Source organism: Cricetulus griseus, unplaced genomic scaffold, assembly GCF_003668045.3.
Source record: "Cricetulus griseus strain 17A/GY unplaced genomic scaffold, alternate assembly CriGri-PICRH-1.0 unplaced_scaffold_328, whole genome shotgun sequence".
In the NCBI taxonomy this organism is placed as follows: Eukaryota; Metazoa; Chordata; class Mammalia; order Rodentia; family Cricetidae; genus Cricetulus; species Cricetulus griseus.
Genome location: NW_023277062.1, coordinates 17,231 through 35,520, shown reverse-complemented (window position 1 = coordinate 35,520; position 18,290 = coordinate 17,231). Strand labels below are relative to the sequence as shown.

The window sequence follows — 18,290 nt, the reverse complement described above, 5'->3', positions numbered from 1 at the left end:
AACATCTTGTAGTTGCAGCGGTTCTGGTCATCTAATAATGATTAATTCTTGACTCAGTATGAGGCCCCTTTCGGCCCTCGACAATTCCCCCTTCTGTATACAAAAAGGGATGATGAATCTTATATCAAGAGAGCCCCTGTCTTAGGCCACATAGGCTGCGCCCCTGGACAGGCAACGTGCCTTGTTGAGCCTGTCTTGACAACCTCTGTACGTTGTTGCCCCCTGTTCCAGGACCTATGCATACTCCCGTCATTGAGTACTCCCTTGCTGCATCAGTCTTAGCATGTTGAGTTATTAAACCTGAGTCCTTGATTACTGAACCTGAGCTCTTGCTGCGACCCTCGCTCCTCCCCCGGGTCAGCTGCTACTAATTTGTGGTAATGGACTGAAATACTTTTAGGTAAGGCCGAATCAATTTGTCTTTTAATAAGCTGGGTTAGCCGTTGAAGGGCCCATGGGCCAAAAGAAAGAAGCAATAGGAAAACATTTAAGGGGGCTATAATAGTTGGGAGTAAAGTAGACAACCAGGGGGATCCCTGTAGCAAATTTGAGAACCATCCTTTTTGGTTCTCAAACTCTCTCTTTCTTTTAGCCAACCGTTCTCTCGGGATTTCCATAGACTCTTTGACAATGCCAGTATGGTCAGCATAGAAACAACATTCTTCCCTTAAAGCAGCGCAAAGGCCACCTTCCTTAAGGAACAGGAGATCCAGCCCTCTTCTATTTTGCTAAACCACCTCGGATAGAGAGGTCAGCGATTTTTCCAGAGCACTGATGGATCTTTCTATGGCCTCAAGATCCGTGTTCATAGCTATTTGTAATTGCAACAGTTGATTGTTTTGTACAAGGGCAGCTGTTCCGGTTCCTATACCGGCAACAAGGCCACCAATCCCAAGCATAAGGGCAATGGTCATAGAGACAGGCTCTCTCATCACTCTGCGCTGTGCCTGTGAGACCAGTATCTCCCCTGAATAGTATTTGATTTGAGGCCAAAGCTGTACCAAAATGCAATATTCATGTGAAACATCAAGGCTTAAAGCAAATATACAGGGTGTTAATCCTGTGTTGCAAGCCCAATAGGTACCATTGGGTGCCTCAAGATAGTAGCTTCCTATATAGGGGATTATAGTTTTATTGCAAAACTGGGTGTAACTGGAGGGCACCTTTCCTAAACAAAGCCCTTGTCCTGAAACTCCGGGCAGGGTAAGTTGGTGAGGGACAGCCCTGCACCTTGCTGATGGGGAGGTGATATTGGATGTACTGGCCATAAAGGCAATCCCTTCATAATAGGGGGGCTCAGCAGACAAGCAGAGCCAGCAATCTCGAGTAGAATTAGGACTGGATGCATTGAGTGCTAGATAGGCTCCCTGTACCAAATTGAATAATCTATCTACAGTGCCTGGATCTGGGCTAATAGAAGGGGTAATTGGGGTAAGCTTAGGGGTAGACGACTGGGCGGGCTTAGGCAGAGTCTTTATCCCTCGATCGGGGAGGACCGGATTTGGGCCTACAGGTTTTGAAGGGGGGTCAATCCTTTGTAATTGTATCATAAAGGTGGTAGCGGGGTCCACTCCGGACACGTAAAGGCGGAGGCCCCAAATTTTTCCTCCTGTCCAATCTGTCTGCTGTTTACCTAACTCTGTGAAGGAGATTTTTAGTAAGTTACATCTTCCTCCCTCTGTGGCATCTTTTGTGTGGGGAGAATGGTTGGAATCATAGCATGGGCCACATGATTGCCCACCGCAGCGATAGGTGCCTGGGCTGCTACGGTTATAGGGCCCCACCGTAATGAAATCAGTAGTTACAGGGGCGGTCCACCAGATGTGTCCAGTGCTAACACAACTCCAGGAGGCACAGTAACCATCCTGGGGTCCACCGCATTGAGCTGTTAGATGGCGGCTAAGAGAATGCCCAGGGCAGACATAAAAACGGGTCTGTCTAGTTGCTGCCTTACCCCAAGGGGAGTTACATCCCCACCCAGACGGGTTGGTCCATCTATCTACAATATCACAAAGGTCTACATATAGATCTGGGAACCATTTTCCAAAAGGAAAGTCTATGGAGGTGTTGTCTGCGGCTACATCCCCGGTGGAGAGGTTGATGATGACCCATCTCTGAGGGGTAGGCGTGTGCGGCTGTCTTCCAGCGGCGGCAGCAGTCATGAGCATGAGGCAAAGGGTCTGGAACATGGTCTCTGGCCATCTAACTTTCCATCCTGAAGAAGACATCTGTAAGAAAAAGAAAATCCGTCTCAGGGGTGTCCCTGGACATTTGCTAAGAAGAATCCTTTATATTAAAGGGCTTGACTAATCTTGCTGGCAACCAGCGGGCTCCATTGTCCTTAGTATTATAGATGCAAGCGGAGCCTTTTCCCCAAATTAAAACGGGGTCTGGTCCATTCCAGGCCCCCGTGATGGGATCTTTCCAGAGAACCTTTGCGTATTCCTGACGAGTCTCTGGATGCCAATGCCTATCAGCTGCAGATTTTCCTTGCTCATCAAGGGTTAAAAAATTTAGAACAAAAAGGGCATGAGCAAGAATAAGTTTTTGATTACCTTTATGGGGAAACAGAGTTTCTTGTGCCTTTAGCTTATTAACAGTATTTTTTAAGGTTTGATGGGCCCGCTCCACGATGCCTTGTCCTTGGGGATTGTAAGGAATTCCGGTAACATGTTTGATACCCAATTGTAAGCAAAATTGTTTAAACTTTGTGCTAGCATATCCCGGGCCATTATCTGTTTTTATAGAAACAGGCTGTCCTAATATGGCAAATGTATGTAACAAATGGCTTATAACATCTTTGGCAGCCTCTCCGGTATGGGCAGAGGCAGAAATGAACCCACTATAAGTATCAATAGTGACATGAACAAATTTGAGCCGTCCAAAAGCAGGGACATGTGTAACATCCATTTGCCAAAGTTGACCCGGAATTAGGCCTCTAGGATTTACTCCTACATGAGGTTCTGGTAAATATATCAAGCAATTTTTGCAAGATTTAACAATTTCCCTGGCCTGATCTCTGGTAATGGAAAATTTTTGTCTCAAAGTCTGGGCATTGAGATGATGGAGTCGATGGGCCTCCAGTGCGGCTGCCACCCCATTCTGTTCAGAGAACAGGACTTGTGGGGCTCGGGTAGCAGCATCTGCTAGTTCATTTCCCAGTGCTAATGGTCCGGGTAATCCTGTATGGGCACGAATATGGCCAATGAAAAAGGGAGAAGGCCTCTGGCGTATTAACTTTTGTATTTCTGAAAACATTTTAAAGGTAGAAGTTTGAGGCTGAATTGTAGGTACCATTTCTAATATTTGTAAGGCCCCTACTACATAGCGGCTATCAGAATATAAATTAAGTGGGTAATGGGCAAATTTCTTTAATACCATTAAAGCGGCATAAAGCTCAACCAATTGTGCTGAGGTAAAGGGTGTACTAAAAACAACTTTATTACCCTCAAATACATAGGCAGCTCGTCCATTTTTTGAGCCATCTATGAAAACCGTATGGGCATCTGGAATAGGTTCTAATTTTGTATTCCGGAGGAAAACAAAAGGTGTGCAGGAAAAGAATTGGAGCAACTTATTGCTTGGTAACTGGGTATCAAATTTCCCCATATAGGAGCAAGCAAGGACGGCCCAGTCAGGGTGATGATAGGCCAGCCAGTCTAAATTATTTCTATCATAGGGCTGTACAACTATTTCAGGTTCCTTTCCAAAATATTTAGTAGAAGTTTTGAGTCCCAATACTATTAATTGACAAACTAAAAGGGGATAAGTAGGGAGCACTTTTCTCTTAGCAACCGGGAGATGTATCCAGAGCAGGGGAACAGTGTCCTGCCAGAGCAAGGCTGTGGGAGAGAACTCTGTGGAAAACACTATTAGATATAAAGGCTGTGTGGGAGAAAAATATCCAATATGTTGGGACATAATTGCTGCTTCCACCTTCTCAAGGGCTTGTAATGCTTCTGGGGTAAGTATTCTAGGGGAGAGGGGGTCAGCGTCCCCCTTTAACACATCTTCAAGAGGGCGAATGTCTCCTTTAGTTAACTGTAAATAAGGTCGCAGCCACTGAATATCTCCCAAAAGTTTTTGGAAGTCATTGAGGGTGCACAATGAGCCCTTTTTTAATTGGAGCTTTTGTGTATAAAGAAGTTCTGGGCAAAGCTCAAACCCCAAAAACAAAAAGGGGAATCTTGTTTGAATCTTATCAGGGGCAATACAAAACCCTCTCTCCTGTAAAGCCTGAACCATAAACATGGCCACCCTATGTGTTTCCTCAATGGTTTTGGCAGCTATTAAAATATCATCCATATAATGAATTATATAGGCCCCAGGAAACCTGATTCTGAAGGGATCAATTGTCTGAGCAACATACTTTTGGCAAAGGGTGGGTGAATTAGCCATACCTTGAGGCAAAACTTTCCATTGAAATCTGGGATTGGGGCCAACCTGATTAACAATAGGGATAGAGAAGGCAAATCTCTTGCAATCATCTTTATGAAGGGGAATGGAAAAGAAACAGTCTTTAATATCTATAGTAATTTTGGCATATCCCTTAGGGATAGCCACAGGTGTGGGCATTCCTGGTTGTAGGGCTCCCATAGGCATCATGGTTTTATTAACCTCTCTAAGGTCTTGGAGGAGCCTCCATTTTCCTGATTTCTTTTTAATTACAAATATGGGCGTGTTCCAAGGGGAGGTAGAAGGCTCAAGATGCCCTTGATCTACCTGTTCCTGCACCAACAGGAGGGCTGCCTGGACTTTCTCCCCAGACAAGGACCACTGGTCTATCCATACTGGATCATCCGATTTCCAGGTAATCTTATCAGCATGGAGTGCAGGAGGGGCAGTGGTCCTCATGAAAAAAGGTGATCAGGGCCTGCACCCAGTCCCCTTCTATCTAATTTCTGTTTGGCTGAAATGGGCTGTATTTGTCCTTGTTCCTCCTTCCCCAGGCCCTTTCCCGGCAGGAACCCTGTCTTTAACATCATTCTGGTGACAGTATCATTGGGACTCATCATGATGACTCCCATCTGAGTCATTATATCTCGTCCCCAGAGATTGACTGGGAGACCCTCTACCACGAAGGGCTTTACTGTTCCGACATTGCCTTCCTGATCCTTCCACTGTAATAATTTGGAGCTCTGGAGAGTATTTTGAGTCTGTCCTATTCCCTGTAAATGAGTGGCAGTCACATCTAATGGCCAATTCTGGGGCCAATGTGCTTTGGAGAGGACCGTGGAGTCAGCCCCCGTATCCAATAAGCCAAGGAAAGGCTTCCCATCCAGCCATAGCTGTAAGGTGGGTCTTTTTTCAGTTAATTGTTGTATCCAATATACATCAGAAGAGCCAGGACGAGACTGTCCACGAGGCTGATCTTTAGATGGAAAATTTCCCATTAGGGGAAGAGGGAGGGCCTGTGCTATACGCTGACCCTGTGGGATGACAACGGGGCCGTCTGGAGCAGAGGCCAAAATTTTTATTTCCCCTTGATAATCTCCATCTACTAGGGTGGGAAGTATGGAGAGCCCTTGTAACGAGCTTGATGCCCGTCCAATGATCATAAAAAACATACCCGTAGGGGGAGGGCCATAGACACCCGTCTCTAGGATAACTGTTCCTTCCTCAGGAGTTACAATCCTGGTGGTGGAGGAACAGAGGTCCAATCCTGCGCTGCCAGGGGTTGCTCTATACAATCCCGAGCAGGGTGAGTCAGATTTCCTGACATTGTCTGGGCATTGATAAACGGGTTGTTGGATCCCATCTGTGCCTGGTAAGGTCGCTGGAAAGGAGGGCCCCGCACTGGGGGCCCCTGCCCGTTTCCCGGGACCGCAGGCAGCTGCTGGCCCATGACATCAAATTTGGAGCGGCAATCCTTGGCCCAATGGCGTCCCCTCCTACAACGTGGGCAAAGGCTGGGAGCAGAGGACTTGGTTTCAGTGGTTACTGGATCAGAACTGTTTGGTTTTATGCCAGCCGGGCAATTACGGACAAAATGACCCAGCTCACCACATTTGAAACAGGTTTTTGAGGTATTTGGCCTGGCAGCTGCTGGGTGGAGCGCTGCCCCTATGGCTAGATTAATGGTTCTGGAGAGTTTGTGTTCAAAGGGGTCAACATCATTACAGATTCTAATCATGCCATGGAGGTCTGTGGTTTTTGTTTTCCCTCTCAAGGCAGCCTTACAGGCAGAGTTAGCATTTTCAAAGGCGAGCTGTTTAACTAGGACATCATCAATGCTGTTCTCCCCGAGAATTCTTTCGGCAGCCTCCAAAAGTCTGGCCACAAATTGGGCATAAGGTTCATTTGCACCTTGAACAATCTTAGAAAGGGAGGCACTGGCGGGACCTGCCGGGGGAATAGCCCGCCAGGCTGTCAGGGCAGCCTGGGTAGCCTGACGCAACAGCCCAGTGGGAAAGGTCTGCTGGGTGCCTTCGGCAGCGTACCTTCCTCGACCTGCTAATTTATCTAAAGTCCAAGAGGCTGTAGCAGCATTTTGCTTGTTTACCGCTGCTTGCGTCTCTAGTTCCTCCAGGAGCTCTGCCTTCCAGGTTAGGAATTGGCTGCGTGACAACACTGACTGAGCAACCTTTATCCACTCAGTAGGGAGAAGGTATCCCCCTTGGCCCAAACTCTCCAAAATAGAGATGGTAAACGGGGCTGCAGGACCATAATTTTTTACTGCTGAATGTAATTCTTTTAAATGTTTTATCTTAAGGGTCTTGATTATGCGTGACCCTGAAGCCTCAGGCATATTTTGTTCTGCTACCTCAGTTTCCTCATCAGACCCAGGTGGGCTATCATCGTCAGGTGTCTCGATATCTGGGGCAGATGAGTCAGCCTGATCGGCAGGATCTTGTCTTTGACCCCCTGATCTAGTTATGACAGGGAAGGAGAAAAAGGAAGTAGGTGGCCGCCCCTTTACCGGTGCGGGGTTCCTTGAAGGTCTTCCTGAGGGGCGAGCTGCTGACGGGGGATCCTTTAAGCCAGCTCTCAATGTTTGAACTTGGTCAGAAAGTTCTTTTAACTCTTTTTGGAGAACTTGGTCGGAAAGGTCTTTTAAGTCTTTTTGGAGAGTGATTACACCCTTTAAATGTGAAATCTGGGTGGATAGGGAGCGTTTAGTGGCAAGGAAATTTTCCATCAAGGGAGGAGACAGTGCCTGAGCCCCAGGATGAGTGGCAAAGGGAGGGGCTGTGGGGATCTCAGTTGGGACATATGGGGGTGGCTGATACCAATTAAGTCTCCTGATCCTATTTCTTTTGGGAGCCTGTTCGACAGGAGCCACAAATGGGGGGTCCTGCCTTTCTCTCTCATATCTGGCCATCTCCTCCTCTAATTCAGCTTCCTCCTCGGGGTCTAGCCAATCGTCCTCATTGTTTTTGTGGACAACAGGGTATAATGTTTTCATGGAAGGAGTTTTTTTTAGAGGGGATTTAATTAATGGCGGAGGAGACTTAATCAATGGGGGACTTAAATTTTTTTCCCGAATATCCTCATCTATGAGAGAAGGTGTGCGTGACTCCGAGGGAGGGCCTTTAGCTTTTGTTTTTGTGCCGTCAGTCTGACTCCCTTTTGTCTCATAGTTTTCAGACAAGTCATTCAGGAAATCTTCTGCTAGAGCAAGCAGGTGAGAAACCTTTCCTTCTGTCTCAGATTCCTTAAGAATATCTCTAATAACTCCATAAAAACTAAAGAAGGAATCTGGGATCTCCTCTCCCTTTTTGAGGAGACCATTAATATCCTTTCCCACTTTATTCCAACTTAGTGGATGAATGCCAGGCCCATGAATCACCAGCCAAGGACATTTCTCCTCCACAAAACAAAAAAAATTAAAGAGATCCTTTTTCTTAACTCTTATTCCTCTCTCCCTAAGACTACTCTTTATTTCTCTGATAAAGAGGGCCTCCTTAGAGGCTGAATTGCCCATGACGATAATGGGACAGCAGTACTTACCTCGAGACAGACCGGTGCACGAGCGATGCAGGGCGTCTCCACTTTGGGTCGGCTAGCCTCTTCTTCTCTTAGCGCTGTCCGGAGACCACCGTACCTCGAGCCCCACGTTTGGGCGCCACTTGACCCGTCCAGCAGGCCAGGTTATTCGCGGGTCCCGAGGGGGTTGTCACCTAAAGGGGTCATGAGGGCGAGAAAGGAATGGAGACCAAGCGGCGCAAGAAAGGACAAGAGTCCGTCTGTGCAATGTCAAGGTCTCGTTTATTGAAATGTAAAGCTTGCTTATATGCAGGGGATTTTTACTCAGGGCGGGGTAAGGGAGCAGGAGGAATGGAAAATTTTCAAGAGGAAATAGAGGCAAGGTAAATCTTAGCCCATGGTCCCATTGTTAGCGAACCGCAGCTATTTCTGAGAAAAGGGAGAACATTTTGCAACATGTATTGTGCAGCTTAACCGGAAAAAACATCTTGTAGTCGAAGTGATTCTGGTCATCTAACAATGATTAACTCTTGATTCAGTATGAGGCCCCTTTTGGCCTTCGACAAAATTCGATTAACTACTGACAGTGTTTTTGTGAGTGTAGTTATGTTCGTTGGGTTGGAGTTTTCCTTCCAGAGCCTTCTGTAGTGCTGGATTTGTTGATATGTATTGTTTAAATCTGTTTTTGTCGTGGAATATCTTGTTTTCTCCATCTATAGTGATTGAAAGTTTTGCTGGGTACAGTAGTCTGGGTTGACATCCATGCTCCCTTAGTGCTTGTAGGGTATCTATCCAAGACCTTCTGGCTTTCAGAGTTTCCATTGAGAAGTCGGGTGTGATTCTGATTGGTTTGCCTTTATATGTTACTTGGCCTTTTTCCTTTGCTGCTCTTAATATTTTCTCTTTATTCTGTAGATTTGGTGTTTTGATTATTATGTGTCGGGGCGACTTCTTTTTGTGGTCCAGTCTGTTTGGTGTCCTGTAAGCTTCTTGTACTTTCATAGGCATATCCTTCTGTAGGTTGGGGAAGTTTTCTTCTATGATTTTGTTGAATATGTTTTCTGTACCTTTGAGCAGTATTTCTTCACCTTCTTCTACACCTATTATTCTTAGGTTTGGCCTTTTTACGGTGTCCCATATTTCCTGGATATTTTGTGTTAGGGTTTTGTTGGACTTGAGGTTCTCTTTGGTGGATGAATGTATATCCTCTAGCGAGTCTTCAGTGGCTGAGATTCTCTCTTCCATCTCTTGAATCCTGTTGGATACACTTACATCTTTAGTTCCTGATCGTTTATCCAACCTTTCCATTTCCAACATGGTCTCATTCTGTGTTTTCTTTATTGTGTGTATTTCAGCTTTCATGTTTTGAACTATTTCAAGAGCTTCCTTCACTTGCTTGGATGTTTTTTCTTGGCTTTCTTTGGATTCTTTAAGAGATTTATTTATTTCTTGAATTTTTTGGTTTGTCTTTTCCTCCAATTCATTTAATTTTTTGTTTGTTTTCTCTTCTATTTCTTTAAGGGATTTTCTTGTTTCCTCTTTAAAGGTCTCTATCAACTTGCTGAGATAATTTTTGAGGTCCATCTCATCTTCATGCTCTGTGTTGGGCTTTTCAGCTCTTGCCGGAGTGGAGTCCCTAGGTTCTGGTGGTGTCATGTTGGTCTTTGTGTTGTTGAGTGAAATCTTATTCTGTCTTCTCCCCATACCCTTTTAGTGGGTGCGGGTGGGTTCTCTCTATCTCCTCTTATGGCCCAGTGGTGTGTGGGGGTTAGGAATTCGATGTCCACAATTCTAGATGATCTCGACGCTCCTGGTGGTCTCCTCGCTAGTTCCTAGTTTCTCGGTCGTTCGGCAGAATGGAAGAGTGGGGTGCTACCAGATTTGGGGCACAGGGAGCTCCTCCCTGCCTGGGCTTGTCTGGCCCAAGCCGGCAGGCTCAGGAGGGGGTGGTGGGATGGGGGTGGTGGGGTGTTCTGGCCTGGAGTCGGGAGCGGGCAGGAGCTCACTCACCTAGTTCCAGGTCAGTCTGCGGCGGCGGAATGTAAGAATGGGGTGCTAGCAGATTGGTGGGGCAGGGGGCTCCTCCCTCTCTGGGCGTGTCTGGCCCAAGCCGGCAGGCTCAGGAGGGGTGGTGGGATGGGGGTGGTGGGGTGTTCTGGTCTGGGGTCGGGAGCGGGCAGGAGCTCACTCACCTAGTTCCAGGTCAGTCTGCGGCGGCGGAATGTAAGAATGGGGTGCTAGCAGATTGGTGGGGCAGGGGGCTCCTCCCTGTCTGGGCGTGTCTGGCCCAAGCCAGCAGGCTCAGGCGGGGGTGGTGGGATGGGGGTGGTGGGGTGTTCTGGTCTGGGGTCGGGAGCGGGCAGGAGCTCACTCACCTAGTTCCAGGTCAGTCTGCGGCGGCGGAATGTAAGAATGGGGTGCTAGCAGATTGGTGGGGCAGGGGGCTCCTCCCTCTCTGGGCGTGTCTGGCCCAAGCCGGCAGGCTCAGGAGGGGGTGGTGGGATGGGGGTGGTGGGGTGTTCTGGCCTGGAGTCGGGAGCGGGCAGGAGCTCACTCACCTAGTTCCAGGTCAGTCTGCGGCGGCGGAATGTAAGAATGGGGTGCTAGCAGATTGGTGGGGCAGGGGGCTCCTCCCTCTCTGGGCGTGTCTGGCCCAAGCCGGCAGGCTCAGTCGGGGGTGGTGGGATGGGGGTGGTGGGGTGTTCTGGTCTGGGGTCGGGAGCGGGTGGAATCGTTCTTAACAACCCAAAACACTGTTGTATTTCCAAAGTCTGGATACAACGAAATACACAAAACTAGGTTTTTGGAATAGTTCCTAACAACCCAAAACTCTGTTGTATTTCCAAAGTCCGGATACAACGAAATACACAAAACTAAGTTTATGGAATAATACATAAGTATGCACTAACTCTCTTGTAGTTCCAAAGTCTGAATACAACGAAATACACAAAATTAGTTTTATGTATTCATTCCTAACAACCTAAAACTCTCTTGTATTTCCAAAGTCCAGATGCAACAAAATACACAAAACTATGTTTATGGAATAGTACATAAGTATGCACTAACTTTCTTGTAGTTCCAAAGTCTGGATACAACAAAATACAGAAAACCAGGTTTATGGAATCGTACCTAACAACCCAAAACTCTATTGTATTCCAATGTCCAGATAATACGAAATACAGGAAATTAGGTTTTTAGAATCATACATAAGTATGCACTAACTGTGTTTTAGTTCCAAAGTCCGGATACAACGAAATACACAAAACTAGCTTTATGGAATCGTTCCTAAAAACCAGAAACTCTGTTGTATTCCAAAGTCCAGATACAACGAAATACAGGAAATTAGGTTTATGGAATCATAAATAAGTATGCACTAACTGTGTTCTAGTTCCAAAGTCCGGATACAACGAAAACACAAAACTAGGTTCATGGACTCGTTCCTAAAAACCGAAAACTCTGTTGTAGTTTCCAAATTCCAGATACTATGAATCACAAAAAATTAGGTTAATGGAATTGTTCCTAACATCCCAAAACTCTGTTGCATTCCAAAGTCCGGATACAACAAAATAGAGGAAACAAGGTTTATGGAATCATACATAAGTATGCACTAACTGTGATTTAGTTCCAACGTCCGGATACAATGGAATACACAAAACTAGGTTTATGGAATCGTTCATAACTAGGTAATAACTCTGTTGTAGTTCAAAGTCCAGATACAACGAAATACACAAAACTAGTTTTATGGAATCATTCCTAACAACCCAAAACTCTGTTGTATTCCAAAGTCCGGATACAACGAAATACAGGAAACTAGGTTTATGGAATCATACATAAGTATGCACTAACTCTCTTGTAGTTCGAAAGTCCGGATACAACGGAATACACGAAACTAGTTTTTTGGAATCGTTCATAACAACCCAAAACACTGATGTATTTCCAAAGTCTGGATACAACGAATTACACAAAACTAGGTTTTTGGAATCGTTCCTAACAACCCAAAACACTGTTGTATTCCAAAGTCCGGATACAACGAAATACAGGAAACTAGGTTTATGGAATCATACATAAGTATGCACTAACTGTGTTTTAGTTCCAAAGTCCGGATACAACGAAATACAGGAAACTAGGTTTATGGAATCATTCCTAACAACCCAAAACTCTGTTGTATTCCAAAGGCCGGATACAACGAAATACAGGAAACTAGGTTTATAGAATCAGCCATAAGTATGCACTAACTGTGTTTTACTACCAAAGTCCGGATACAACGAAATACAGGAAACTTGCTTTATCGAATCGTTCCTAACAACCCAAAACTCTGTTGTATTCCAATGTCCGGATAATACGAAATACAGGAAATTAGGTTTATGGAATCATACATAAGTATGCATTAACTGTGTTTTAGTTCCAAAGTCCGGATACAACGAAATACACAAAACTAGGTTTATGGAATCGTTCCTAAACACCCAAAACTCTGTTTCAGTTCCAAAGTCTGGATACAACGAAATACACAAAACTAGGTTAATGGAATCATTCCTAACACCCCAAAACTCTGTTGTATTTCAAAGTCCGGATACAATGAAATACAGGAAACTAGGTTTGTGGATTGATACATAAGTATGCACTAACTGTGTTTTAGTTCCAAAGATCGGATACAACAAAATACACAAAACTAGGTTTATGGAATCGTTCATAACGATGCACTCACTCTCTTGTAGTTGAAAAGTCCGGATACAACGAAATACACAAAACTAGGTTTATGCAATCTTTCCTAACAACCCAAAACTCTGTTGTACTTCCAAATCGAGATACAACAAAATACAGGAAACTGGGTTTATGGAATCATACATAAGTATGCACTAACTCTCTTGCAATTCCAAAGTCCGGATACAAAGAAAACACAAAACTAGGTGTATGGAATCATTCCTAAAAACCCAAAACTCTGTTGTATTCCAATGTCTGGATACAACGAAATACAGGAAATTAGGTTTATGGAATCATATATAAGTATGCACTAACTGTGTTCTAGTCCCAAAGTCCGGATACAACGAACTACACAAAACCAGTTTTATGGAATCGTTCCTAACCCAAAACTCTGTTGTATTCTTAAATCCGGATACAACGAAATACACAAAACTAGGTTTATGGAATCATTCGTAACGATGCACAAACTCTCTTGTATTTCCAAAGTCTGGATACAACGAAATACACAAAACTAGTTTTATGGAATCGTTCTTAACACACCAAAACACTGATGCATTTCCAAAGTCTGGATACAACGAAATACACAAAACTAAGTTTATGGAATAATACATAAGTATGCACTGTCTTGTAGTTCCAAAGTCCGAATACAACGAAATACACAAAATTGGTTTTATGGAATCATTCCTAACAACCCAAAACTCTGTTGTATTTCCAAAGTCCGGATGCAACAAAATACACAAAACTATGTTTATGGAATAGTACATAAGTATGCACTAACTTTCTTGTAGTTCCAAAGTCCGGACACAACGAAATACAGGAAACCAGGGTTATGGAATCGTTCCTAACAACCCAAAACTCTGTTGTATTCCAATGTCCGGATAATACGAAATACAGGAAATTGGGTTTATGGAATCATACAATTTCGTTGTATCTGGACTTTGAACTACAACAGAGTTAGTACGTAGTTATGAACGATTCCATGAACCACCTTTGTGTATTTCGTTGTAACCGGACTTTGGAAGTGAAACACAATTATTGCTTATTTATGTATGCTTCAATAAACCTAGTTTCCTGTATTTTGTTGTAACCGGACTTTGGAACTACAAAAGAATTATTTGGTTTTTGGAACTTTTCCATAAACCTAGTTTAGTGTATTTCGTTGTATACGGATTTGGAACTACAACAGTGTTATTGTGTTGTAATTAATGATTCCATAAACCTAGTTTTGTGTATTTTGTTGTATCCGGACTTTGGAACTAAAACACAGTTAGTGCAACATTATGAACGATTCCATAAACCTAGTTTTGTATATATCGCTGTATCTGGACTTTGGAACTAAAACACAGTTAATGCATACTTATGTATGATTCCATAAACCTAGTTTCCTTCATTTCATTGTATCCGGACATTGGAATACAACAGAGTTTTTGGTTGTTAGGAACGATTCAATAAACCTAGTTTTGTGTATTTCGTTGTATCTGGACTTTGAACTACAACAGAATTAATGCATAGTTATGAACGATTCCATAAAATTAGTTTTGTGTATTTCATTGAATCCGGATTTTGGAACTAAAACTCAGTTAGTGCATCGTTATGAACGATTCCATAAACCTAGTTTTGTGTATTTCGTTGTAATCGGACTTTGGAACTAAAACACAGTTAGTGCTTATTTATATTTGATTCCATAAACATAGTTTCCTTTATTTCGTTGTAACCGGACTTTGGAACTACAACATAGTTATTGGTTTGTTTGAAGGTTTCCATAACCCTACTTTTGTGTATTTCGTTGTATCCGGACTTTGAACTACAAAAGATTTTGTGCGTCGTTAGGAACGACTCCATAAACCTAGTTTTGTGTATTTCGTTGCATCCCGACTTTGGAACTAAAACTCAGTTAGTGCATCATTATGAACGATTCCAAAAACCTAATTTTGTGTATTTCTTTGTATCTGGACTTTGAACTACAACAGAATTAGTGCGTCGTTATGAACGATTCCATAAACCTAGACTTGTGTATTTCGTTGTATACGGACTTTGGAACTACAACAGTGTTATTGGGTTGTTATGAAAGATTCCATAAACCTAGTTTTGTGTATTTCGTTGTACCAGGACTTTGAACTACAAGAGACTTAGTGCGTCGTTATGAATGATTCCATAAACCTAGTTTTGTGTATTTCGTTGTATCCGGACTTTGGACCTAAAAGTTTGTGCATCATCATGAACGAATCCATCAACCTAGTCTTGTGTATTTCGTTGTTTCTGGACTTTGAACTACAACAGAGTTAGTGCGTAGTTATGAACGATTCCAATAACTTTCTTTTGTGTATTTCGTTGTATCCGGACTTTGGAACTTATACACAATTAGTGCTTATTTATGTAGGATTCCCTAAACCTAGTTTCCTCTATTTCGTTGTATCCGGACTTTGGAACTACAACATAGTTGTTGGGTTGTTTGAACTTTTCCATAAACCTAGTATTGTGTATTTTTTTGTATATATACTTTGGAACTACAACAGTGTTATTGGGTTGTTAGGAACGATTCCATAAACCTAGTTTTGTGTATTACATTGTATCCGGACTTTGAACTACAAAAGATTTTGTGCGTCATTAGGAACGACTCCATAAACCTAGTTTTGTTTATTTCGTTGCATCCCGACTTTGGAACTAAAACTCAGTTAGTGCATCATTATGAACGATTCCGAAAACCTAATTTAGTGTATTTTGTTTTAACTGGACTTTGAACTACAACAGAGTTAGTGCGTAGTTATGAACGACTCCATAAACCCACTTTTGTGTATTTCGTTGTATCCGGACTTTGGAAGTGAAACACAATTAGTGCTTATTTATTTATGATTACATAAACCTTGTTTCTTGTATTTCGTTGTATCAGGACTTTGGAACTACAACAGAGTTATTGGCTTCTTTGAACTTTTCCATAAACCTAGTCTTGTATATTTCGTTGTACCAGGACTTTGAACTACAAGAGACTTAGTGCGTCGTTATGAATGATTCCATAAACCTAGTTGTGTGTATTTCGTAGTATACGGACTTTGGAACTAAAACTCAGTTAGTGCATCGTCATGAACGATGCCATCAACCTAGTTTTGTGTATTTCGTTGTACCAGGACTTTGAACTACAAGAGAATTAGTGCGTCGTTATGAATGATTCCATAAACCTAGTTTTGCGTATTTCGTAGTATACAGACTTTGGAACTAAAACTCAGTGCATCGTCATGAACGATTCCATCAACCTAGTTTTGTGTATTTCGTTGTATCTGTACTTTGAACTACAACAGAGTTAGTGCGTAGTTATGAACGATTACATAATCTTACTTTTGTGTATTTCGTTGTATCCGGACTTTGGAACTACAACATAGTTATTGGGTTGTTTGAACTATTCCATAAACCTAGTATTGTGTGTTTTTTTGTATACATACTTTGGAAATACAACAGTGTTATTGGGTTGTTAGGAACGATTGCTAAACCTAGCTTTGTGTATTACGTTGTATCCGGACTTTGAAATACAACAGAGATATTGGGTTGTTATGAAAGATTCCATAAACCTAGTTTTGTCTATTTCGTTGTATCCGGACTTTGGAACTAAAACTCAGGTAGTGCATCGTTATGAACGATTCCAAGAACCTAGTTTTGTGTATTTCGTTGTATCCGGACTTTGAACAACAAGAGATTTAGTGCGTCGTTATAAAAGATTCCATAAACCTAGTTTTGTATATTTTGTTGAATCCGGACGTTGGAACTAAAATACGGTTATTGCATACTTATGGATGATTCCATAAACCTAGTTTCCTTCATTTCATTTTATGCGGACATTGGAATACAACAGAGTTTTTGGTTGTTAGGAACGATTGCATAAACCTAGTTTTGTGTATTTCGTTGTATCTGGACTTTGAACTACAACAGAATTAATGCGTAGTTATGAACGATTCCATAAACCTACTTTTGTGTATTTCATTGTATAAGGACTTTGGAAGTGAAACACAATTAGTGCTTATTTATGTAAAATTCCATAAACCTAGTTCCTTGTATTTCGTTGTATCCGGATTTTGGAACTACAACAGAGTTATTGAGTTGTTTGAAATTTTCCATAAACCTGGTTTTGTGTATTTCGTTGTATCTGGACTTTGAACTACAACAGAATTAATGCGTAGTTATGAACGATTCCATAAACCTACTTTTGTGTATTTCATTGTATAAGGACTTTGGAAGTGAAACACAATTAGTGCTTATTTATGTAAAATTCCATAAACCTAGTTCCTTGTATTTCGTTGTATCCGGATTTTGGAACTACAACAGAGTTATTGAGTTGTTTGAAATTTTCCATAAACCTGGTTTTGTGTATTTCGTTGTATATGGACTTTGGAACTACAACAGTGTTATTGGGTTGTTATGAACGATTCCAAAAACCTAGTTTTGTGTATTTCGATATATCCGGACTTTAAACTACAAGAGTTAGTGGGTCGTTATGAACGATTCCATAAACCTAGTTTTGTGTATTTCGTTGTAATCGGACTTTGGAACTAAAACACAGTTAGTGCTTATTTATATTTGATTCCATAAACCTAGGTTCCGGTATTTCGTTGTAACCGGACTTTGGAACTACAACATAGTTATTGGTTTGTTTGAAGGTTTCCATTAACCTACTTTTGTGTATTTCGTTGTATATGAACTTTGGAACTACAACAGTGTTATTGGGTTGTTATGAACTATTCCATAAACCTAGTTTTCTGTATTTCCTTGTATCCGAGCTTTCTTCTACAAGAGAGTTAGTGCGTCGTTATGTACGATTCCATAAACCTTGTTTTGTGTATTTCCCTGTATCCGGATTTTGGAACTAAAACACGGTTATTGCATACTTAGGTACGATTCCATATACCTAGTTTCCTGCATTTCGTTGTATCCGGACATTGGACTACAACAGAGTTTTGGGTTGTGAGGAACGATTCCATAAACCTAGTTTTGTGTATTTCGTGGTATCTGGACTTTGAACTACAACAGAGTTAGTACGTAGTTATGAACGATTCCATGAACCACCTTTGTGTATTTCGTTGTAACCGGACTTTGGAAGTGAAACACAATTATTGCTTATTTATGTATGATTCAATAAACCTTGTTTCCTGTATTTTGTTGTAACCGGACTTTGGAACTACAAAAGAATTATTTGGTTTTTGGAAGTTTTCCATAAACCTAGTTTAGTGTATTTCGTTGTATACGGATTTGGAACTACAACAGTGTTATTGTGTTGAAATTAATGATTCCATAAACCTAGTTTTGTGTATTTTGTTGTATCCGGACTTTGGAAATAAAACACAGTTAATGCATACTTATGTATGATTCCATAAACCTAGTTTCCTTCATTTCATTGTATCCGGACATTGGAATACAACAGAGTTTTTGGTTGTTAGGAACGATTGCATAAACCTAGTTTTGTGTATTTCGTTGTATCTGGACTTTGAACTACAACAGAATTAATGCATAGTTATGAACGATTCCATGAAATTAGTTTTGTGTATTTTATTGAATCCGGACTTTGGAACTAAAACTCAGTTAGTGCATCGTTATGAACGATTCCATAAACCTAGTTTTGTGTATTGCGTTGTATCCGGACTTTGAACTACAAGTGAGTTAGTGCATCGTTATGAACG

General features: G+C 42.2%; 1 protein-coding gene across 1 annotated transcript; it reads right to left on the bottom strand.

Moving 5' to 3' along the window:
• Positions 1–410: 410 nt before the first annotated feature.
• LOC113839136 (MLV-related proviral Env polyprotein-like) lies at positions 411–8,189 on the bottom strand. The gene is made up of 2 exons (XM_027434582.2): positions 7,951–8,189; positions 411–2,228 (listed from the first exon to the last, which is right to left on the bottom strand). The coding sequence occupies exon 2, from the start codon at positions 2,226–2,228 to the stop codon at positions 729–731; it is 1,500 nt and encodes a 499-aa protein (XP_027290383.1). The 5' UTR covers positions 7,951–8,189; the 3' UTR covers positions 411–728.
• Between the last annotated feature and the right edge of the window lie 10,101 nt (positions 8,190–18,290).